We start from the raw sequence: 23459 nt of genomic DNA on the forward strand, positions 1-23459 counted from the left end.
GGTAGCGGGTTAACGATATGGGGGGGCAGCAGAGGACACCCCTCCGGCTCAGCCAGCCAGTGGAGGTGGGGAATATGAGCAGTTTCTCCTTCGACAGTGGCCAGCAGCCCCGGCTGAGCCAAAGTCCTGGCTTGCTGGTGGCACGGCTCAGCTTGGCCGGCCCGTGAAAATCCACCTTGAGCGGCAGGTTGGCCCTGGAGCTCAGCCGCCCTACGCAGGGCAACGGAAGGAGGGGCAAGGGGGAGTCGCGGAAGCCCTGCGGAAGGTGGCCAGGCAGATGCAAAAGCTGCACTGCCAAAGGGAAGGGAGGATGGGACAGGGCAGGCAGCTGTGGGGCACAGACCTTTGTTTGAAAGGAGGGAGCCCTGTGCCCAGGGGAGAAGTAAAGAGCAAAGTCTCTGGGGAAAGTTCCCCGTAGCAAGAAACAGGCTCCAGGAGCGGGTAGTTCGTACGCTGGCCAGCTGCCTGGCTCTTCCTCCAGCCACTTGACCCTTCTTTATCTGTGCAACACCCTGCCTGTCACCCAGCAGAGGGCAGGGCGCAAGGGCTGTTTAAACACCTTGGCGGACAGGCTACTAAAACCCATCTGACACTTCCTGTGTTGCAGGTGATGAATCTCACACCCGGCTCCGCTGGTTCCAGGGACAAAGACCGAAGCTTTTGTTAGACTATTTTAGGCGAAGGTAACTTGCCTGGGGTCTGCTGTTACAGAATAAAGCTCTGGGTGCAGAAGGCAGAGGGGGTAGCTTCCCCAGTTTTTAGCAAGCAGTTAAGAATTGCCGGTGCGCCTCAGTAGAGAGCGGGCGCGCCCTGCTCTAGCGGCATAGGAACCGAACAGTTTTCATGTATACAGTGTTTTAAATTATTTGTTTTCTGAAGTTAGTGCAGCTGCTCTGGCAACAAGAGGGCAGGATCAGTTTACTTGAAGAGTAGGAGCCGACAGTCCATTTTAGCAAGCGCTTTGTATAAAGGCACAGTTCTGTACATAACACACAACGTGCATGTGGTGTGAGCAGCGGGGTTGTGTACATTTGCCGCAAGCGTGCGATTACTGCTCCCTCTCCACCGGTCTGCGACTGGTCACTCCCCTGACACTACGCCCCTTTCTCCCTGCTGTTCCAATGGTACCTTTAAACCAGGGGGAATTCAGTTTTCCACTACAGGGAACTCGTGTACATAGCAGAACGAGCGCATTCTGGAACTATTTATGGTATTCTAAAAAGAAAATAATGTGTTTTGAGGAGACACGGCAGCCGTCACGCAGCACGGGTGGAATCCTCGAAGTAGCTACCCAGAGGATGTTTTGTAACTTTTTTTTTTTTTTAAATAAAGCAGACTGCAACGAAAGCTGTTGTGTACAGGAGAACTTTGTATAACATTTGACTAATAAAATAAGACAATTCAAAGGCTCATGCATCTCTCTCTTGGGCTAGGATTTTACCTAAGCGCTCCAGTGCCCTGCCACATAAATTACTACAGCTCGCCCTTCATGCAAATAGCTTTCAGGACCGGCTTTGACAGCCAGAGTTTGAAGGGGGGAAGAAAGGAGACATCCATGTTGTCAGGACCGATAAGAAGTCTTGTTGCTCCTTATAGAGTAACATATGTCTACACTTGCACCCTCTTTCAAGAGAGGGATGCAAACGAAGACATTCGAAATGGCAAATGAAGCTGGGATTTAAATATCCCGTGTTTCATTTGCATAATGGCGCTATTTTGAAATAACAGATGCTGTTAAGACGTGGTTATTTCGAGAGAAAACCCTTCTTGCAGTAACTGGTAAACCTCATTGTATGAGGAATAAGGGTTATTTCAAGGGAAGGGTTTTCTCTCAAAATAACTGCATCTTAACTGCATCTGTTATTTCGAAATAGCGCCATAACGTGAATATGCAAATGAAGCACAGGATGCTTAAATCCCAGCTTCAGTTGCCATTTCGAATGTCTTCGTTTGTATCCCTCTCTCGAAAGAGGGTGCAAGCGTAGACAGACCCTAACAGATGTCTTGGAGCATGAGCTCTCGTGGGCAAAGCCCCCACTTCGTCAGACGCAGGTAGTGGAAATTCCAGAGGCCGGTATAAATACGCAGGCATAAGAAGAGTTCCAATCGCGAGTGAGGCTGGAGATATCAAGGTCAGTTCAGTCAGGGAGGATGAGGCCCACTTCTAGCAGCACAGAGTTCCAGGCTGATGCTGCTTGCGAAGGGCTGGGGATGATCCCTTCCCACCAGCCCTTCTGGACCTGGCTACAGGGCTGGACGCAGGCAGGGTATTGAGCAGCCGGTGCTGTTGGATTTTCACTTGCTCCAGGGGGCTGAGCCTCTTGCCTGGGACCCACGGCACCAGGGGTGGAGTCTGCGATCCAGCAGGCATTTCTGCCAGAGCTCTGACCCCAGGCACCGGGGGGGCTGCCCCACCTGCCATGGTGCACACCCAGGGGTGAGGAAATTCTTCGAGGCCCACTGCCCGGAGAAGAGGTTACTCCCCCAGCCCTCCGGGAGCAGCGCAGAGTCCAGCTGCAGTTTTCCAGAAGAGGCCTGACTGCCCCTGCCCTGAGCAATTCAGTGATCCTGCCTTTCCTGACGTAGGGAGCGTCTCCCAGGAACGGTCACAGCGCTAGTCCTGTGTGAGGCAGGGCCCGGCTGAGCTCCGTCCTGGCTTCAATTGCCACAGCAGCAGGGCGCAGCCTTCCTGGACTCTTCCCCCATCATGTCACTCCCAGTCTAGGATTTAAAGAGGTCCTAGACACGATGGAGGCTAAGCAGTGATGAAGCCCTAAGCCTACACCTTGGCTGTGTCTAGACTGGCAAGTTTTTCCACTAAAGCAGCTGCTTTTGCGGAAAAACTTGCCAGCTGTCTACACTGGCCGCTTGAATTTGCACAAGAACGCTGATGATCTCATGCAAGATTGTCAGTGTTCTTGCAGAAATACTATGCTGCTCCCATTCAGGCACAAGCCCTCTTGAGCAAATGCTTTTGCACAAGTGGGCCAGTGTAGACAACACGGTATTGTTTTACTAAAAGCTGTGGGGTGCAGCAGCAGTGTAGCTTCCATCTGCCCCATGGAGCTGGACCCTGCAAAGCTTGTTGTGAGAAATGCAGGATTACGCATTTCAATAGTCACGCAAACCCCTAGCAGATCTGGCAGCGTTTGAAATGCTCCCGTCAGAAAGGGAGACCTGACTTTTTACAAGCAGCTGACGCTCAGCTTGTCCAGGGACAGCCGTCGAGAAAGGAGTTTGCCATCCACCACCAAGGAGCCACTGTGCTGCTTTCAGCAAGGGAAAGCCACCAGCCCTGCATTCAGCAATAGTGAGACAGGAGAGTCTAGGAATTTGGCTGCATGCTCCCTTTAAAGGCCAAGCTTCCTACTTTGGTGATGGGTGAAGACAGGGCCACACCACATTAGAATTAAGAGCTGAAGTGTGTTAAGTGCAGGCCTTGTAGCACAACTGTGAAGGGGAAGCAGGGGACAGAGCGCACTTGGATTTCCAGAAAGCCTGTGACAAAGTTCCTCTCCAACAGCTCTTAAGCAAAGGAAGCAGATGGGCTAGGAGGACAGGTCCTCTCATGGGCTGGTAACGGGTAAGATGACAGGAAACAGGCTAGGAATAAACGGTGTTTTCAGAGTGAAGAGTAACCAGAGGGGTCCATACTGGGACCAACCCCATTCAACCTGTTCATAAGTGATCTGGGTAAAGAGTGACACGGCAAAATTTGCCCATGACAGTTGCTCAAGGTAGTTCCTTGGCGAGATCCTCTTGTAGTTTAATCCCAACTGGGATGACTGGGCAACCCAATGGCCAATGTGTTTATCGATATGAAACTCGATAATGCACCTTGGGAAACACTCCGGACTATCGGTTTAAAATGGGGAGGGGCTAACAGAGCTGTTACTGCTGCAGAGCTTGGAGTCACTGTGGAGAGTGAACGTTCCCAGAGAACCACGTGTGGCCATGGACAAAGAGAGCAAACCATGTTGGGAGCCAGTAAGAAACAGACCATATGTTGCCTCTGTAGGAACCTAGGGTGTGCCCATGAATGGAATACTGCGTGCAGATGGTTTACTCATCTCAAAAGAAACTGGAATAGGAAAAGGTTCAGAAAAAGGGCAACAAAAATTAGAGACTTGGAACAGCTTCTATTTAAGGAGAGAACAGAATGGCCATGCTATGTCCAACATTAGCCAAGGCCCCAGAGGGAATGAACAGAGCAGGGAATCAAGTGATTCCTCCCAACCCCGGCTTCTGACAAACAGACTAGGGCCACCCTTCCTGCCCACATGGGCTAGTAAGCATTAGTTGAGAGATTCATATTTAGACTGTTCAGCTTGAAAAACACATGGGGAGATATGGCTGGGTCCATAAAATCAAGACTGGCATGGAAAAAGCAGCACTATTTACTCCTCATAGCATGTGGGCTGGGGAAAGGGGATGTCACACCAAGTGAAATAAGCAGCAGGTTTAAGAGACAAAAACCAAGGAAGCGTTTTCCACACAATGCAGAGTCAACCTGTGGAACTCCTTGCCAGAGGATGTGGTGAAGCCAGGACTTCAGCAGGGTTCCAAAAAAAGCGCTAGATACATTCATGGAGGCTACGTCTAACGCTTATTAGCCAGGATAGGCAGGAATGGTGTCCCTAGCTTATTCCAGAGCTAGGAATAGGCAACAGCATGGCTCACTAGATGCCCTGTTCTGTTCATTCCCTCTGGTGCATCTGGCACTGGCGAGAAGACAGGATGAGGCTAGATTAAGTGAATAGTCAAGGGGATTTCCATCAACTATTCCGTTAGTCTAAGGGCACCACTGCCCAACGGGCTCTTGTTGCAGTTCAAAGGCAGAAGCCCCGCAGGGAACAGGGCTGGCTCCGTTCTCCCTGCGGGGCTTCTGCCTTTGAAATGTACAAGAGCCCACTTGGGAGTCTGGTACTTTTCAAACGCAGAATCGCAGCAGAAGTGGCGCAAGCGGAGAATGCTTCAGTCCCCACTCGCGCCGTTCCCCACTGTGCCTCTACCTCCCCTGTCCCTCGCAGAGACAGTGCTGGGGGGAACCAGCTTTTAAGCCAGCTGGCCACCCCCCCCAGCACTGTGTCCTATTCTCTCCCCACCTTGCTGCCTCTATGCGGAAAGGGGGAGAATGACTAGTCGACTATCCAATAAGCTTATGCTTATCCAATAGTGACGAGTCGCTTACATCCCTAGACTGGATAGTCCTTTGGACCCAGCGTGGCCGTTCTTGTGATGCGATCGATTCCCCTCCCCATCGTTAGTAGGGACAGAGCGAGTGGCAAGAGATGGGTATCTGACTTGGTGTCTTGGCTGCTCCGGAGGACAGCCCAGAGTAGCTTTGAAAGCCAAGCCAAGGATGCTCAAGTCACTGCTTTTCCTTCTAGCTGGATGGCTGAAGGCCAAGCCAGAGACCCTGGTCTCTGTCAGGCCTCGTTTAGGATCCTCAGCAGCTGTTATTTGTACAAAGTGGAGTGAATCAGACCAGAGCACAGGACTGGTTTCCAGAATTTGGCTTTACTTTGCAGTACAGAAATCATGTGAGCCATTTCAAGAGACATGAGAAGCAGAGGCTCTGTCATATCAATACTGCAGTGCAGTTTGGTCCATCCAGAAAGCCACATGGGTACAGAAAATACAGTCACGTCAGGCCTGCTTTGTAATTTGTTCTCTCAATTTTATTAGCTTGACACAAAGGAACCTTAGGCACAGGGGTCCCAACTGATGTAAGCCATTCGAGAAGCCTACGGGCAGGTTAGGGTCTGTGCCTAAAAACTATGCCAACATTTGCTGCTACAACAGATGTGGGCTTTGTCCAGAATACAACTTGCCACAAAGTTAAGATTGATGGGAAAGACTTTAGGGATGCTGTCCACAATGGAGTGCTCAGTTGAGAGTTTTCACTGTATCAGCTCTGAATGGCTTCGGTCAAGTTCACTGATCCACCATAAGCAGCACGTTATTGGGAGGCAGGGTTACAAATGAGTCGAGACAAAGGGAATGGAGTTATTTCAGTTTGCACCAAAGTCTAGGTCTGCCACCCAGAGGTCAGCAGTCCGCTTTTGCTTACAAGGTTAGTGAACAGTTAAATCAGTGTCAGTAATTAGCCAGATTCTGGACAGCAGCCCTACAGGAATGAAATTAACACATGATATCCAAAAGGGGAGCATTTACCAGTGCAGAACTCTTCAGTCTCTCAGATGTGATTACAAAAGCAGGCCTTACAATACTGAGTTTCATACAGTGTTCATTAAGTTCCTTATATTCATATTAGCCGACTTAATTTCTCCTAATTAGACATTAGCGCATTACTGCTGCTCCTCCTCCCCATAGATATCGTTTTTCTTGCGTTTCATCTCCTCGAAGTCGAACTCTGACCCCATCATCCTCTTATAAATATCTTTGATGTCATCACACGTCGTCTCAAAGTGAGTGGTAGCATCGTAGGTGCGAGAAATAAAGATCTGGAAAAAGAAGGTTTCAGCTTAGGGTCTGAGACGGCCCCTTACATGTGCATGCCAGTCGGACTGCTGGCCATGTCCTACTCACCTGGCTTTCAGTCCCCATGTCAGTCGGCGCGAACAGCTCGCTGATGCTAACAAACCTATGAAAAACAACAGGTTTTCAGAACCCTTTAAATCAGGAGGGGAACTTCTCGGGGCTGGAGGCCACTGATCCACAGGGGGGGGAAATTCAGTCAGGGGCCAGACCACTGAGAAGCAAAACTGACTTGGCCTCACTCTGCACCAGGGTTCCCCTCACACTCCAGCCCTATGTTTTGGGGGGGGGGGGGGGGGGGGAGGGGAGAAGAGGGCAAGGCTTAGACTTCCTCCCAGGGCCACATTAAGTTTCCTGGAGGCTTGGGGCTCGTAGATTGTCCCTCTCCCTCCCCCCCCGGATCTGGGCTGGGTCCAAATAGGAGGGGTTCAGTGTGCAGGAGGTGGCTGCTGGTGGGGGTGCAGGAACAGGCTGGCAGTGGGGGCACTGGGTTGGGAGCAGTACCAGCTATGTGCCCCATTTGGTGGGGGGGGGGGAGAACAGAGGTGGCTCTGCACTGCCCTGCTGCTCCCATTGGCAGTGATTCCTGGCCAATGGTGTGATGGGGGTGGAGCCTGCAGCTGAGTGCAGGACAGAGCTTTTCTGTGCTGCAGTTACACCAGCTAGGGGAGGAGGGAGAGGGGAAACTGCAGTGCGGAGAGCAGATTCCACACCCCCACCAGGGAGAGCTGGTCACCCACCGCTTCCCCTCACCCCCAAACTCCTGCTGCTGGGGGCGGGGTGCAACATTGGTGTGACTAGCCCAGGGCTGCAGTTTATAGCAACAGCTCCAGCCCCACAGGAAGGGGGGTGGGGACAGTGCACCAAGGCTCAGAGATTCACTGTGGGGCTGGAGTGCCAGCCCCAGCTCACTTCACCGCCTGGGGGGAGCCCTGAGCCTCAGCACAGGCCAGATCGGGCCTGCTGGCTCCCCCCCCCCCCACTTTACTGCTACCCAGCATCAAGTCCCAGCCACTCAGCTAAGGTGAAGGACGGCAGAAGCCCAGTTAAGCTGCAGTAAGAGCCAACACCGAAGCCCAGGGCCGGGAAGTGCCTGAGGAGGTTGCCGGTGCTAGGACAAAGCACTAGAATATGGAGATCTACCTCTCTCAGGACTGGAAGGGACCTTGAGAGGTCGTTGAGTCCAGGCCCCCGCCCTCACGGCAGGACCCAGCACCGTCCCTGAGAGATTTGCCCCAGATCCCTAAATGGCCCCCTCAAGGCAAGGGAGCAAGCGGACGGGGTATTCCAACAGCAGACCCATTACCATGGTAACAGGTTTACTAACCTTCCAGCCTCCCCCCTCCGCCCCATAACCTCTCAGACTCAGAATACAGTCCCAAGACACCCAGACTGGTCTGTGCCACCCACTGGGCTACCTTCCTGGCACCGATACAGAGCAAGGCTGTGAGCCCGACCTGAAGTCCACGACATTCCAGGACCTGACGTCTGGAGCCAGGTGAGACAGCAGCCTCTGCTGGCTGGCAGCAGGCATTTGGGTGGGAGGGGAACTGAGGCCCAGGCCTTCCCCAGAAGACAGTGAGGCCAGCAGGAGCCACCACAGCAGCTCCCATTGGCCAGGAATCCTGGCCAATGGAACTGCGGGGCCAGCACCTGGAGCAATGTGCAGCCAATGGGATCTCCCCCCATCCCTGCGCCCCTGCCCTGGGCTTAATGGGAAGCTGGCAGCTTTGAGAACTTCAGTAGGGGTCCTGCCAGCCCCACCACTTCCTGCACTCCGCCCACCTTCCCCACTAGCAGCAGTGGGCCCCTGATCTGAACAGCCAGGTTTTACTCGGAGGGAGGGGGGGGAGGGTAGAGAGGACAAGTCACGGACAGGTCGAGGGGCCACGATGTTGCTCACTGCCCAGGACCTGTCCTAACAATACCCACGAGCAGCGCGGAGCCAGACGGGGGAGCAGCTCGGCTGCGGAGGAGGCTGGAAACGGGCTTACTTCTGTTCAATGGGCTCCAAGAGATCTAAGGCAGGTTTGATTTCTTTCTCCGGATCGTTCGTTTCCAGTGTCGTGCTGGCGATGGCGATGTACTTCCCCTGCGCAGCCACGTTGTGCGCGGAAGAGATCATGCAGACGTAGATATCTAGACAGACCAGGAAGGAGTGAGCGTCCACGCGGCGCTAGGAGACACAGGCAGGGGCTTTGGATGGGAGCTGACTCAGCCATCCCGCTGGGCCACGTGGACAGACATCCACCCTCCTGCTTTCCTCCTAGAACGTGCCGCACTCGGGCCTCAGCAGAGAGCTAGTTTTAACTCTTTAGGGCAATTGTTGCCCTGTTGCATGCAAGTCAGGCCCCCACATGCATCAAGCTCTTAGTTTGAGTGGACAGTGAGATTTTATATAAAGCCACAGACTTCTTGGAATTATGGAACACACTGTAGAGCTGTGGCCACAAAAGCCCAGCAGCTGATTGCACTGGGAACACAATTCAGCCCTCTGCCTCCACTGCTCAAGCAGAGACACCACCACCGACAGCAGGAGGAGATGAGGCGGCTCTTCTCGTCAGCCCAGTCATCTGAATTGCAAGCTGCATCCACGGTTGGGGAAGCTCCCTAGAACCCTGTGCAGCAGAACCCTGCATGGAAGTGGTCTGCATAAATATTTCCTCACCCAACAGTGCACTGCACACGCTTGGATGCTCCGGATTCAGACAAGCAATTTGAGTATAGAAGCCTAAACGTGGGGCCTGAATCAGTCTGGAAAACAAACTACACCTAACCGCTCACCCAGCACCACTGGCACTTGGGGCGTCCGCTTGTGGGAGGGCAGCAGGCTGCTCAAACTCGAGCCGTAAAGCACCTGGACATTTATGCTGGGGAGAGAGATGGGCTTCACAGCCCTATAGGATACCAGCACCTGCAGAAATTGTTTGCAGCGGTCTCCACCGGGAGCCAATCCAGCTTCATTTGGGTGTGATGTAGTGGGCAGGCTGTACACTGTTTGGGCTGTGGGTGACCCCTCCTGGCCTGTATCTGTAAGCACTGCACAGCAGGGGGTGTCGCCTGAAGACAGGTAGACAATGACCCAACCGGTTCTTACTGCCTTTGTTCTGTCCCTGCCCTCACAGGTGAGTGTTGGGGGAAGGGTCAGTTTCTGGCTGGGAAATAGGAAGGGAACAGACTAAGCTGAGTGTTGAGGGGGGCGATAGACCCCCTCACCCAAGGGGTCAGAGGCATCCTGGCCCTGACTCCTGTAGCCACATCATGTCTGTGCTGTATCCCAGAGGAGCAATAAACCTCTTCTATTCTACTAGCTGACGAAGTCCGTTCTTGCTGCTACAGGGCTGCAGGATAAGGGGAACCCCAACACGCCGTCACAGAGAAAGACCAGCAACTGGTGCGTGGGGGAAGGAGTCTAGGAATGACTGCCACACCACGTGGAGACAAAGTGAGCGGGAGGGCAGAACACAGGCAGCTCCAGGGAGGGGAGCAGAGCAAAATCAGACCAAGGATCTACCGCATAACACCCCCACTCCACTGATGTTGGATGTGTGGCATCAGATCAGTATTCTTTTCTCAGTAAGAAATACTGCACTGCACAAGTGTGGAGCAGGGAGGGAGCTAGACCAAGACACGGACGACCCCGAGAGGAAGCACACGGGCAAGCCAGTAGAGAGGATGGTGCCCATGTTCTTTGGCTTCTTGAAGTTATTTTACTCACAACTGTTTTAAGTGTTTTCCTTGGTGATCAAGGAAGTTCGTTATTTCACAGACGCCTACGACTTCTCATTTGGTCCTGCAGTGGCAAATCCCCTTACTATGGATTAATGCACCCACCAACCTATAGCCACATCTACTTCTGCACAGACATGCTAAGCGTTCAACAGCCGCTCCGTCCAACACACCTGATTTCCGGTTGACCTGGTTCTGTGGAATGATGATCTGGCAGGAATTGGCATCATTTGTGTTCTTGATTGGGTGGCTTAAGATACAGATTACTCGAATCACTAAGCCAACTTTTGTTACACGGTCTGGGACGTAACTGGGGTCACAGATGAGTTGTTTGCAGCGAGCAATCTGCCAAGGACAGAGTACAACCTTAATCCCTCCGCTGGAAGAATCCCTTCCCCCAATATTCTCAAGTGGAGAACAGCCTCCTAGCATTGCTAGTTAGACGTGATTAGCGGCACCACGGATGGACCAGCAATCTCCTACCCACTTCTGATTTAGTTCTGTGAGGGGGGTCAGTTTCCAGTAGATTAGCCTGACTGTTTTGTGCAGCCACAGATTTTCACTGAAGAGAATTAAATGCTGAGAGCAGCAAAGCCTCCAATACTATGAAACATTGTTTAGGAGCTACATTCCTTGTGTCATAGGTTTGTTTTCCATGTTCAGTACAAGATGGGTTTCCCACCATTGGCTGTAGACCAGAGTTTTGTACAGGCTGTCGTTTCAATACAAATTATATGCAACTCTAAGCAGAGACTTGCATTCTTCTACTCTGTATGACATGCATGGACGATTGAAAGTTTAAAAAGTTAACACATGCTGCAAAGTTCAGTTTCCTTCACTGGGGTTTTCAGGTACTTTCATTTATATTGTGAAATCTTAGGCCAGGTCTACTGTAGACCTGGAAGGTTGGCTTAGGACAGTGGTCCCCAGTGTGGTGCCCACAGGCACCAAGGCGCCCGCTGGGGCATTTATGTGCACCCGCCGAATCATCTGGGCCAGCCCTGCCTCCGGCAGCCCCCAAAGGTTGGGAACCACTGGCTTAAGGAATGCAACTCCAACTAGGTCAAATAAGTAGCTGGAGTTGGCTTGGCGCCAAGCTTGGCTTAAGGTATCTTCAGAGCCCTGGTCCACACTAGGAATTTATTTCAAAAGAACCCCCTTAAGTCAAAGTTATAAGCGGAGTGTCCACACTATCAAGCCCGTTATTTCAAAACAGGCTGCTTAATTCAAAATCAATACTCCTGCTTGTCATCAGGAGTAATGCCAGTTCCAAAATTATTTCAAAATGGCGTCTGTCTGGATGCTCCGGTGCCGCTATTTCAAAGTAACTACTCCCCAGAGTAATTGGAACTAATTACTCCCAGTGCTTCCTGGGGCTGTAAGTCCAAGGTCGCACGTCCACATTAACGGAGCCTACTTCAGACTAATTTTGAAGCTTTCCTGTAGTATGGACGCGCTAGTTCAAATTTGTTAAATCAGAAGTTAAGTCGAATTTACTGATTTCAAAATAGTTTCCTAGTGTAGACACGGCTGGAGGGAAGCCAACAGGAAAAAAGCTCCCACAGACTTCTCTTACTCTGACTGAGGAGTACCGTATCGGCACTGACCAGAGCTGCCCTCAGCATTTGAGTTAGCGGGTCTATTTAAGACTTGCTAAATTGAACGCCAGAAGATAGATCTCACGCAGCAAGTGAAGAGGTTGCCTTAGGGACTTAATAGTAAGCTACATACGGCATCCATCATTTGGGGAGTTTTATTCGGATTTGCCCTATATTGTACTCTTTTAATGGTACAAATACTGGCAATGAAGAGGCACCTATATTATGGAGGTAGTTATCAAATGCAAAATTCAGCTTGCCCTGTGAAACTGCAGCTAAGTGTATTTACAGCTTCCATTAGATATGGGCAAGTGGATTTTCTGCCTAGGCTGGAAAATTCGGATAGTTGTGCCATGCTGATTTACTGTGCAGCTGGGGAAAACAGTAAGGAAATTCAGTGCAGAAATAAACTAATGATATTAATGCCAAGGGCAAAACCAATTTTATATTTGGCTTAGCTGTACAACTGCAAGGAAATGTGTCTAGTTTTGATGGATCTGGCTCCCCAGCTTTCGATCCTGATGTATACAGAGTTCAGACTGAAGATAAAAATCCATCTCAAGTTATTCTCCAAGTCTGCCTCAAGTAACAGCTGTCGTTCCCTGTTTAGAGTAGGTCTTTACCACCTCACTGCAGTGGTACAGTTTTCAGGGCTTAAAAGCAAGCTTAAGATTCAGAGTAAAAAGTACTGACAGCTCTGACATCTCCGCTTCGTGTGCACACATACCAAAGCAAGCCCAATGTACTCAGACGCTACACTTGCTCTTGCGCCAGCGCAGACAGAGAGAAAATCTAACAGCACTTGAAAAATAATCCATAAGCATTACAGTACCTCTCCTTCCGATTTCACACCAACCACTTTGCCATTTTCTATCACAATCTCCTGAATTGGCTTGTTCAGCATGTAGGTGCCCCCGTAAATAGCACTTAGCCTACAAGAATAGACAACACTTTAACATAATGAAGTCTCATGTTTGCTACAGCCTTCTTGTAGTAACTGTTCATTTTCTCTGCCTTAGCAGGCAGCTGTGTACACTAGAAATGACTGAGCTTCTGATAAGTTTCCTGACCACCACCAAATCTCTAGGCTGACTCCTTAGAAGAAAGAAATCCTTCACCTGCACCCCACATTGTCCAGGAAACACAGGCCCAGCCCAAGTCTAGGCAATAGCCTACTGAGGAATAGCCTATTTAAATGATTAGTGAACATTTCGAGTCAGAAGTGTCTTATTCCTGTAACTCTAGAATCTGGGGTCACAGTGTTACTGTCCAGGGTACCAGTAAGTATAGTCCAGTGACTTGGAGAGATTTGCTCCCAAATGTCTACATTTTAAGTTGCAGTACTAGCCAAAACAAGCAACTGCTACAGTAAGATGCACGTTTTACATATTAAGAGGCCAATATAGGGCCATTTAAGCAGCTTCTTTTGAAATTGCATCGAATTACTGAAAGCACTGACTCAACATGCCCAGTCGCTGCTTCCTACTTGATTAAGCATTAAGGACTGTCAACTTAAGGCCAAAAGAAGGAAACTGCAGTGAACTAACAAGATGCCAGCTAGTAGTTGGAATAAATCAAAGCCATGATTTCTCTGATAACTGGGCAGTATCAGCAACTTGAGCTTTGACGGCCAAGAAACTCAAATAGGCTTCAGGCCATGAAAAACTGCCAAGTAAGGATGTAAGTGACTAATTGACTGGTCACAACCCCCCCCCCCTTGCCTCTATCACAAAGGGGCAGCGGGGGGGGGGGGGGGGAGGAGAGAGGGTAGAGAAAGGGTGCTGGGGAGAGCCAGCTTAAAAGCCAGTTCCCCGCAGCTACGTGGGATGGGGCAGAGGCACAGCAGTGGCATTTCCTCTTTGAAGTGTACAAGAGCCCCACTGGGGCTCTTGTACATGTCAAAGGCAAACAGTCTATAGAAATCTCACTGACTATTCAATTAGTCAATCAATTAATATTTAACACCCCTACTTCCAAGTCCAGTCATTCCAACATTCAGGCAACTGTTCTGTATTGGAAAAGGTGGGCACTTTCTGCCTTCATGTTGTGATTTTGAACAAGTTCTACTTATGCAGGTCTCCCTGTGTGGCACAGAGGTTTAGTAAGTCAATGCCAGCCAGCAGGGCCCGAGTTTTGAAGCTGGTGTGAGATTCCCCAACACCCTGGCAGATGTAAAGCAGAAAAGCTAGCACTTACTTTAGTTTCCAGTTTTAATTTTTAAAAGATCCACACGTCCCAAAGGCAGTGTAGTCAGTTCCTGTAGTACTGCAGATGCCCTGCTAACTGCTAAATTAAGCCAATATGACCAGTCCCTGGTTTTAACACATCTGACACCAAACAATTAGCAAAGGCCACAGCTCTGATCCCCAGAGACATTTACTTTGAAAAAAACCTTTCCCTTTTCAAGTCTGTTTAGTTAACCTGGGGCCAGAGAACTAAGATGTGACCCGCTAGCCAAGACCCTTCATCGTCGGAGAAACTCCCCACCTCTGCACTGCTCATTTAATTCCCATGTTTATGCAAGTACCGCCTCTGCCCCTCCTGCAGCAGCACTCCTGGCTGATGCAGCCCATCCCATACAGTGAAACTGAACCAAGAGGGAAGCTAAAGAAAATTCTGTCGAATACTTAAAAGGCTCTCAGCGGAGTTTGCACATGAGATTCTAACGGGCAAGCCTCCAATACTATGGATGGAGCCTTTGAGACCAGTTCCTCAGACCCCGTCCTCACCTTGCAAATCCCTGTGGCAGCTCTCCAAGGCCATAGAGGGGATAAAGGTAAGGGCTTTTACCATATCTAGCCAGAGACTCGCTGTACAGTTTAATCCTGTTGATCGTTTCTTGGCATGGCTGGTCTAGGTAGCTGCAAAAAGAGAATCAGGCTGTAAGACGGGATTGGCTAAATGAGTTGCCGTGTACTCAGACCCACCATGGCCCTAGATTAGGGTCAATATTCATCCCCCATGAAGTTATGCACCCCATGCTTCCCCTTAGTTTCAGAAGGGCTCTGAGTCAGGCTGGAGAGGAAGAGAACATTTTATCATGTAAGCTTTTAAGAAAGTCAGCAGGGTACATCTGCTTGTGATAGAAACCCAAACTGTATGGAAGACCCAGTGTTTAGAGGGTCTGCTCCATCAGGAGCACTCAAGGATGCTGCATGAGACTTCATGACCGCCACATTTGTGGCTGATGGAGATGGCCCATTATCGCTGAAGGATTCCCCCCACGGAAGCAGAGACACCTCATCTTCCTTTGGGAGCCAGTGGACAGCGGACACTTACTCATCAGTTCTGTAGAGTGCAAGGGCATGGCCTGTGAAGTCTATGACATCTTGGCCCAGGTCAAACTTTTTATACACGTCTCTCATGGTGGTCTTCTTGGGATCAACGCCTTCAAAAGTCCGGGGGTCATTTTCATCAAAGTTGGCAACATACACTAAGAATTTCCTGAATCGGCGTTTCTCAAACAGGCCCATTAAACCTACAACACCAGAAGAATTCAATCAGAAATGAGGAATTTGAGCTACTTTGAAGGCCCTTTTCTCCAGTTCCCTGGCAAATACCATGAAGCAATGCCAGAGAGGAAGGGCTTTGTTTAGCCCTAAACACCAACAGAAGTTTATGCTTTAATCTTTCCCCGAGGTACCTCTAACTGTGCCGCAGCATGAAGTAACCACTCAGGCTACAGAGGCTGAAAATCCAGCTAAGCATGGAAAACCTGTTCGCTTAACACTGGCAGCTGTCATAGCAACTGCCTGTTAAGAGCTTGGAAGATGTGTCAGACAACTCAGAGGCAGGAGGAGTGACAGCCACACCCAGAGAGCAGACAACCCACACATAGCAGGGCTTCTTCCCCACTGGGACAGGGGAGGGAAGTGGCCCTGATCACGGTTAAAGCGTTTTTGGATCAGTTTCCGACTAGCTGAATTCTGCTGTAAGCTCTACTGCCCTCTAACTAAAGGAGAAGGAATTTTCTCTCCTATCCAAAACACTGGGAACCACCCCCTGCCACTGCACTTGGCTCCTACTCAGAAGAGTAGCATTTGCAGGTCTTGCAGCCAGCTTCCCCAAATTGAAGGCATGGAGCGAGCACGATCATGTTCTAAGCCAGGGCTACTCAACACGGCCTGCGGGCTGCCCATGTGTTTGTGGCGCACAGTGCAGTTTGGGTTTGCACGGGGCTCAACACGCAGCCCGCAGATGGGATCCTTTTGGAACATGGCCTTCGCTGGGAACACGCTCCACAACTGCGAGGTGTCTCCCAGGCAGGGTGAGCACTGAAAGACACAAGCAGACGGGTTGGCTGGAGCAGACAGGTACAGGGTGTCGGCGTTTCTAGCCCCCAGGGAGGAAGGTGCCGGGAGCACCAGGACATTGTGGGAAGTGCTGGCTGCTTAGCCTTGTGGGCAGAGCTGCTGACTGGCTAACACTGGCCACATTGGGTCCGGCGCCACGGCTTAATCTTTGTATTCATGCCTGTCAGGGTGAAAGAAGCTATTTGCATACATTTGCGCCTGTATATGCAGCCACTCTTAAGCTGCTGCCCTCGGCACATGCTGAGAGTATCATTGTGGCCTCCAGGGCTTCCAAAGTTGAGTAGCCCTGTACTAAGCAGAAGCCAAAGGGAGTCCCTGTTAATCACTGCTACGCCACAGCAGCTGGCTGTACTGCCGTGTTGCTTTGGGTGCTGAGTGGTTCCTACTGTCCTGGACACTGCAACACTGGACGAAGGATGACTCACTGCAGTCACTTCGGACCGTATTCAGCCTCACACCTGAGGGCCAGGTATAGGAGATCCCCTTCCCGGGCAGGAGGAGTTAAAGCGTAGGCAGGGCTGACATGAGGCTGGGGACCAGGGCCTGGGGGATGGGTCAGTCTCAGCTGGGTGAGGATGAGAGAAGGGGCTAGAGCAGGAAAAGGGTCGCAGCCCCTTCTCCCCAAGAGGAATTGCTGCCTGCTCTTGGTCCCTATGTTAACATTGATCTTCTGCTACGCTGTGTCCCTTGTGAACCAATAAACCTTCTGTTCCACTTGGTGGCTGAGTCACATCTGGCTGCAGATTGGAGGAGGGGTTGGTAACACTGTGACAATAGCAATCTGAATTTGCCAGAGCAGCAGCATTAGCGCAGTCTGCAGATTCAGGCAGACCAGCCGTTGGCTGCAAACAGCTCAATTTTGAGGAATTTTTTGACCGCTTTAAGGAACTTAACGCCTTTGTTCCCCAAACCTGTCAGACGGCGATGCGAGGCGGGCCCAGCTGTAGCACCTAGGGGAATACAGCTGGCAAGCAGGAGGCAGTGAGATTAGTCAGGAGTGTTCCACAATAGCAATGCGAGAGGACCCCCGTATGATTGCCCAAAGAGTGCCAGTCTAGTCACTTGCAATGGCGGCCAAAGGAACTAAGAGCCACCGAAATACCTTCCTCAGTCGCATGGCATGGAGCAGGCAAGCTGCAGAAAGTTCTCACGTCTACATTCGGAGATCAGGTCAACCTCGCTACCTCACTCAGAGTGAGAAACTCCCCAGAGATGAAGTGAAGCCAACCTAAGCCCCGGCGTTCACACTGCTAGGTGGGGAGGAATTCTCTCTCCAACCCAGCCCCTTGAAGAGGTGGACATACTGCAGCCATAAGACCACTGTTGTTGTGTGTACACAACAGTGCTGCAGAGATGCCACAGTGGCATTTTCCAGTGCACCCTAAGACTCCAAAATGCCAAGAGATCTCAAGATGCCAAACACACCGATTGTGATAGACGATTAAACGATTAGCCTATAAGCACTCACTTATTGGTTAACGCTATCGACTACACGCAACACTCTCCTCCCCCGTGGGCTGGCAGACAAGCTGGCTCAGGCCGAGTGGTTGCTGTGTTAAGCCTTATCGATGAACCGTGTAGCCAACAAAATTGTGCCAACTACACAATTAATGAATTCCACGCTTAACAGCCCTAATTTCCTAGAGTCTCAGGAGTTTACAGGTCAGGGACCCTGAAAAAAGTTCAATGGGAATGTCAAAGACCTTACTGAAAGCCAATCAGGACAAGAGACTAACCACAAAGGGCTGATTTGACCAAGAGACACAGCTGTGTGTCTAGACTTGTTCTGTTTTGCTAACAGTCAGACACAAAGGGCCCTCCCCATATCATGCATACAGCTGGGGAGCATGTCAAGTGTCCTCCCTGACACAGGGAGAGTACTTTGAACTGGAGACAGATTCTGGGCTGTCTTGTTCCTCAGGAACAGGCATTAGAGTCCTGCACAGATTTGTAACCACAGCCAATCCACAAATGGTCTGCAGATTTGCAGGACTCTTGTGACAGTCCAGTCCCCAGGTCACCATGCAACAGTGATGCAGGGCTAAGCCAAACCTCCAACCATTCCCCCAGACGACTTTCCACCCCACCTCCACGGTACTTCCTTCCCCACTCCAGGCAGGGAGCTACATTCTGGGCCCTCATATAGCACCGCCCTCCAAGTTGGAGGCTCAGACCTTCCCCCCCCCCCCCCGACTGTGGCCACTAACACACCATGCACTGCACTGGAGGGCACGGTCGCACTCCTATCTCCCCTGTCTGAACAAGCCAGGAATTACAGCTCCGAGAACACCCATGGCCATTGCTGCATAATTCAGAGTGGAACTGCAGCCTCAGGGCTGGGCAACAGTCACTCCATTCTGGTGAGCGTGTGCTCCAGAGCCCTGGATGGATCCAAAATTAGTATCTGCATCTGAGCCGCATGCTGCAAAAGTGTACTGCAGGCAGATACCTGCAGATTTGCAGGGCTCTAGATACTACCTCATAACCCATTTAGTATTTGGGGAGGTGTTGGAAGGGCCTGGCTTTGTCTTAGGCCAGCCTAACCAGTTGCACTGACTTCATAATAGCTAGTAGAGATGTAAGAGACTAGTCGCTTCCTCCCCCCCACACTCCCACCTTGCTACCTCTGTAAAAGAGGCAGGCAGGTGGAGAGGGGGAGAGCAGGAGCAGTCACTAGGGGAGCCATCTTAAAAGCCAGCTCCCCCAACACTGTCTCCACGGGGGGGCAGGAGAGATAGAGGCAGTGGAAACAGCACGAGCAGGGACTGAAGCCCTCGCCACCTGTGCTGCTTCTGCTGCAATTCTGCTTTTGAAATGGACAAGAGCCCCACCAGGCACCGAATGTGCTGCTAGAAGAGCACCCACTATGACGCACCCTTGCTAAGGTGCATCATTACACTCATTCACCCAATCTTGTTCCCCTTTCTACAATATGGCAGATCAAGAACACAAGTCCCAGTTCAGAGACCCATGCGGACCCTGGTACAAGTCAAGTCACAGGAAATGCCAAACATTTAAACATACAGCTATGAGCTCTCAGGACCCAAGCATTATAACAGCAACTTACTGGATGCCAAGGCTTCTGCCTCAGTAGAAGGGACTTTGTAGATTTTTCCTCCCTTGTAGACAAAGCTTCCTTCAGTCACTTTGAAGTCTAGGTAACGAGTGACTTCTGTATACAGCAGCATCTTTACCAGCTGACCTGCAATTAAGAAGTGGCAGCAGAAAAGTCAGTGAGCAGTCTGCAGCAGTCTGCAGGTTCCTCTTTTTGTAGGGCCCCCATTAGGGTAAAAGGGGGCGTTTGCAGTTTAGGAGGAGTTTCTGCAATGCTAGGAGCACTACCCAGTCATAGCATTCCCACAGATTCTCACACACATTGCATGAGTGATAGAGGGTCCTAGAAGTGTTGACATTCTATTTAGCCATTTACAGCAGCTTAGCTTCCTTGGACACAAGTTATATTCACTATAGCCTTGCTAAGCATACTGAAATATTACAGACACTATTAGTTTCCCTGTCGTTTTATTATGGAGCCTGCTATATGTAGTGACACTAGCTTAAGTTTCAATTTTGTAAATAACGTTATATAGCTTTTGTGTAGTATCACTATGCAAAGTCAAGTGTCACACTTGGTCTGTGTCTTATTCCTAACCTACATTACAGGGACAAAGTCACCAGAAGTAATACACTGTCAAACTGAAAGAATTAAGTTCCCAGGGGCACACCATGGGACAAGCTGACAACCCGTCAACTGCACCCTAATAATTCTGCAGCTGCCAAAGGAAGAAGCCATTCCAGAACACTTAGCAACTAATCAGGACCAAGTGACAGGAGACTCCATATTATTGATGTCATTTATGGTATAGCAATTAGCTTTGGAAAAGTCAGCTAAGGATCAAGGTGGCGGCAACCCATTGACTGAGGCTATTAGAGGCTAAGGACTCGATACTGTTTCATCTTCTACAACTGCAATCGTTTCTTCCTACAATTGGAATGAGTGCAGTAGCCTAATGGCATCCATTCTGGCCAAAATTCAAAAGCTTTCCTTAAGTGCTGAGAGGGTTCAGTGTTTTTCCCATAGAGCCATCACTCACTTTGTCCCTGATGAGTGTGTAAATGTGTTTGGGGAGGTGGCTGTAGAGGACATGCTGCCACCCTCTTCCCCCTCCCCCCCCCCCCCCATCTCCCCACACCCCACTACTTTGTTTTAGAGCAGTGCCCGTGGGTGCCATGGCGCCCACCGGGCCATTTCTGTGCACCCGCCGAGTGATGAGGGCTGGCCCCGCTTCCGGGTGCGCAGTGCAAGGGCTGTGCTGGTCCTGGGCGTGCAGCGTATGGGCGGCACCAGCCCGGGAGCTCGGCACAGGGGCAGCGCTGGTACCGGTCCCGGGCACGCAGCAAGTGGGCGGTGCATGGGCTGTGCCAGCCCCAGGCATGCGGCGTATGGGCGTCCCCACCACTGGGCATGTGGCTCCCCACCCCAGAGCGGCGCTGGCCCTGGGCGCACGGCACATGGGCTGTTCCAGTCCTGGGCGTGAGGCATATGGGTGGCCCCGCCCCTAGGTGAGAGACAGGAGTGGCAGCGACCCCAGGCGTGTGGTGCATGGGTGGTGCCGGCACCGGGTACTCGGCGTATAGGTGACCCCACCCCCGGGTGCCCAGCACATGAGCGGCCCCGCCCCCGGACGCCCGGCAACCCCAAAAGGTTGGGGACCACTGTTTTAGAGTATATGGAGAAGAATTTTCCAGTTGTGTTTAGGACCTCTTTAGAGCAGCATAGCATGCTACAGTAGGTCTATGAGACAGATCTTCATGAGCAACATCTCAGTTGGAAAGACATCTAGAACTGCAGCACCTATGTAGCTAGCCATCGAAGGGCAGAGGTGTATTATAAGCAATGAGAATCTATTCTCATATCTGGCTGGCTTGGATGAGCACCATTTCAAACCCTGTAGTAGATACTGCAAGAAACCAGCTCTTACTAGTAGCTGCTCAAGTGACTGAGGTATAGAAAGACTGCATCCTTGGGACCTTTGGTTTGACTGAAGTTGTTACTTACCATTAGCCATAAGGAATTTTGGAATGAGGTCCACATTCCAGTCTCTTCCCCGTCCCATTGTTTCTGGAGGACATCCTGGTAACTTAAACCTTTTGTAAAGCTGTAGAAAAAGGACAAATGCTCTTAAGTGCATGTTTTCTCCACTGTATCGTTAATGAATCTGCCGGTTTACAATCGCCACAGTACATGTTTGTGCTCACCACAGCTTCTTGTGCATTAGCCCTCCTGCTGCAAATCTTTGGCCAACTAGAATTTAGTTTGGTGGAAACTAGACTTATTGATGCCACATGGAAAAACTCACCAAGCTATTGGTACTTGAGGTACAGCATCAGATAGGCTTGCTTTACTCAGTCTCATTTTCCTCCAGGACACAGTCACAGTCCTTACACTTGGAGGCAAGCTTATCAGGTTTGTCTTGAACTGAAGTTGCAGTTGGTTGATACTGCAAAAATAACTTCACTCCACTGACCCAATGTGTTGCCTCACTGAGCAGAAGAGCAATGAACACCCACATTTGTGAGATGGATTTTTAATCAAATGTTTCCATGCGAATTAGTGTTTTGTCCAGCTTCTATTGTAGGGTTGTGCGCAGAGACAACTGAGATAAATTCCCAATAGAATAGTCATCAGATTTGCAACAACTGCAGCTTTCTGGCTAGGATGTCTGGAGAGCTTCACAATCCTCATGTGTAAGTGAGCTAAGCAATTACGTCTATTCCAGTCACTGACTCTGGGATTCATATGCATTAATGCTTTTACTGATGCATATGAATCCCAGATCCTATTTGAATGCTAGGCATCTTGACAGTGGTATAAAAATGCAACAGTCACCTCACTCAGTGAGTGGGACAGCAATCCAGGAGACAGCCAAGTCATATCCATGACTGTCAAAACGAAGCTATTCTGGATCAACTTGTTTCAAGAGACATGTTTAAAAATACTAGTTCTTAGCAGGAACGCTGAACAATTTCCACATGACGTTCAGTGAACAGTCCTTAGCATCAAGCTCCCCGAGTTGTGTAGGAATAAGGACCAAAGGTTCTAAGAAAGCATTTTAGTTTTAGGTGTCAGTTACATGTTTGATTTCTTCCACTCTTGTACTAGCTGCACTCCTGGTAAGATGTACAGTTAATCCTCCCCTTAGGAAAAGGGGCAAGATTAAATCTTCAGTTTATTATTAAGAGGACAAAAGTTTAGAAGCAGGGACCATGCATGAGTGGAGTACAATACAGTGTACTAGTCTAGTACTTACATCCTCCAGTGGTGTAATGGAGGCACTGTCTCCTCCATAGTAAGAGTTACGATCCATGTGAAGGACCTTCTTCCCGTTCACGGACATGATGCCAGAGAGGATGCATTCCTGCACAAAGAAGAGAGTTTTAAATACAGGAAGAGACGACTCGTTTACAGAGCTGGATCAACCCATTCCCCAAACCTTAAGAACTTAACAGCTAGACTGGGTCAGACCAAAGGTCCATATAGCCCAATGTCTGTCCTCCAACAGCAGTCAATTGCCAGGTGCCCCAGAGGGAGTGAACAGAACAGGGAATCACGTAGTATCTCTCTCTCTGGTCATCCATTTCCTTTCTCCTTCAATTCTTAGGAACTGCATGGGACAAGTCATGACTTTCATTGAAACATCACAAGGACAGGAACTGCACCGTAAGTTTCATTTAGCACTTAGACAATAGCTCAACGCTTGACAGTTTTACCCCAGAAGCGTAAATTGGATGGGAAAAGCAAGAGGGCTTGTAGGAACAATAGGAGGTAGAGAGCAAGAATATGGAAGATTTGAGTATCTAGTCACGACATGCCAGGAAGCTGTGGTTTGACAATGTGACCACCAGGCAGACACGAGGAAAGGGCATCTTCTGTTGCAAAGAATATATGCTGAAGTACTTACTAATTATTACAGGACAATTTAAGCAGCAAAAACTGAATAGACTCAAGCAGCTCAAAGTCAAATGTTAATTTAACAAGTCATCACAAGCCTACTAGACTTGAGCAATTTGTTTGCGATAAAGCCATTGATGTCAAGTGTTTCCCAAACAGCTGTTCTAGGTATTCTATCTGAAGTACCACTCCACTCTGAACATTTCTTCCAGGATAATGCTTGCCAGCCTGTTCTATGCGAGTAGCTTTAGGCAGACTAGGAGCATACGCTAATCACAACAAAGCTAGAATGGTACACCTATCTAGTCCAGTTCCCTGCACTGAGGCAGGATTAAAGTGATGTTACTATACCATCCCTGAAACGTT

The 23459-nt window shown here is 50.1% G+C and overlaps 2 protein-coding genes across 3 annotated transcripts in view; one reads left to right on the top strand and one right to left on the bottom strand.

The window, feature by feature from the left end:
- Positions 1-1410, top strand: part of TASOR2 (transcription activation suppressor family member 2) — a 93000-nt gene extending 91590 nt beyond the window's left edge. For both annotated transcript variants that reach the window (XM_075925098.2, XM_025183209.3), the window contains exon 24: positions 608-1410. In XM_075925098.2, coding sequence (XP_075781213.2) covers positions 608-611 — 4 coding nt within the window. In that variant the 3' untranslated portion in view covers positions 612-1410. The remainder of the gene's footprint in view (positions 1-607) is intronic.
- A 4091-nt stretch (positions 1411-5501) lies between these two features.
- The window catches only part of GDI2 (GDP dissociation inhibitor 2), a 35926-nt gene continuing 17968 nt past the window's right edge, over positions 5502-23459 (bottom strand). The window contains exons 2-11 of the mRNA XM_075925105.2: positions 22453-22560; positions 21201-21300; positions 19209-19343; positions 15108-15306; positions 14558-14689; positions 12661-12760; positions 10404-10575; positions 8496-8640; positions 6553-6607; positions 5502-6467 (exon numbers count right to left, since the gene is read on the bottom strand). Coding sequence (XP_075781220.1) covers positions 6312-6467; positions 6553-6607; positions 8496-8640; positions 10404-10575; positions 12661-12760; positions 14558-14689; positions 15108-15306; positions 19209-19343; positions 21201-21300; positions 22453-22560 — 1302 coding nt within the window. The 3' untranslated portion in view covers positions 5502-6311. The remainder of the gene's footprint in view (positions 6468-6552; positions 6608-8495; positions 8641-10403; positions 10576-12660; positions 12761-14557; positions 14690-15107; positions 15307-19208; positions 19344-21200; positions 21301-22452; positions 22561-23459) is intronic.

Source organism: Pelodiscus sinensis, chromosome 1, assembly GCF_052426305.1.
Source record: "Pelodiscus sinensis isolate ZL-2025 chromosome 1, ASM5242630v1, whole genome shotgun sequence".
In the NCBI taxonomy this organism is placed as follows: Eukaryota; Metazoa; Chordata; order Testudines; family Trionychidae; genus Pelodiscus; species Pelodiscus sinensis.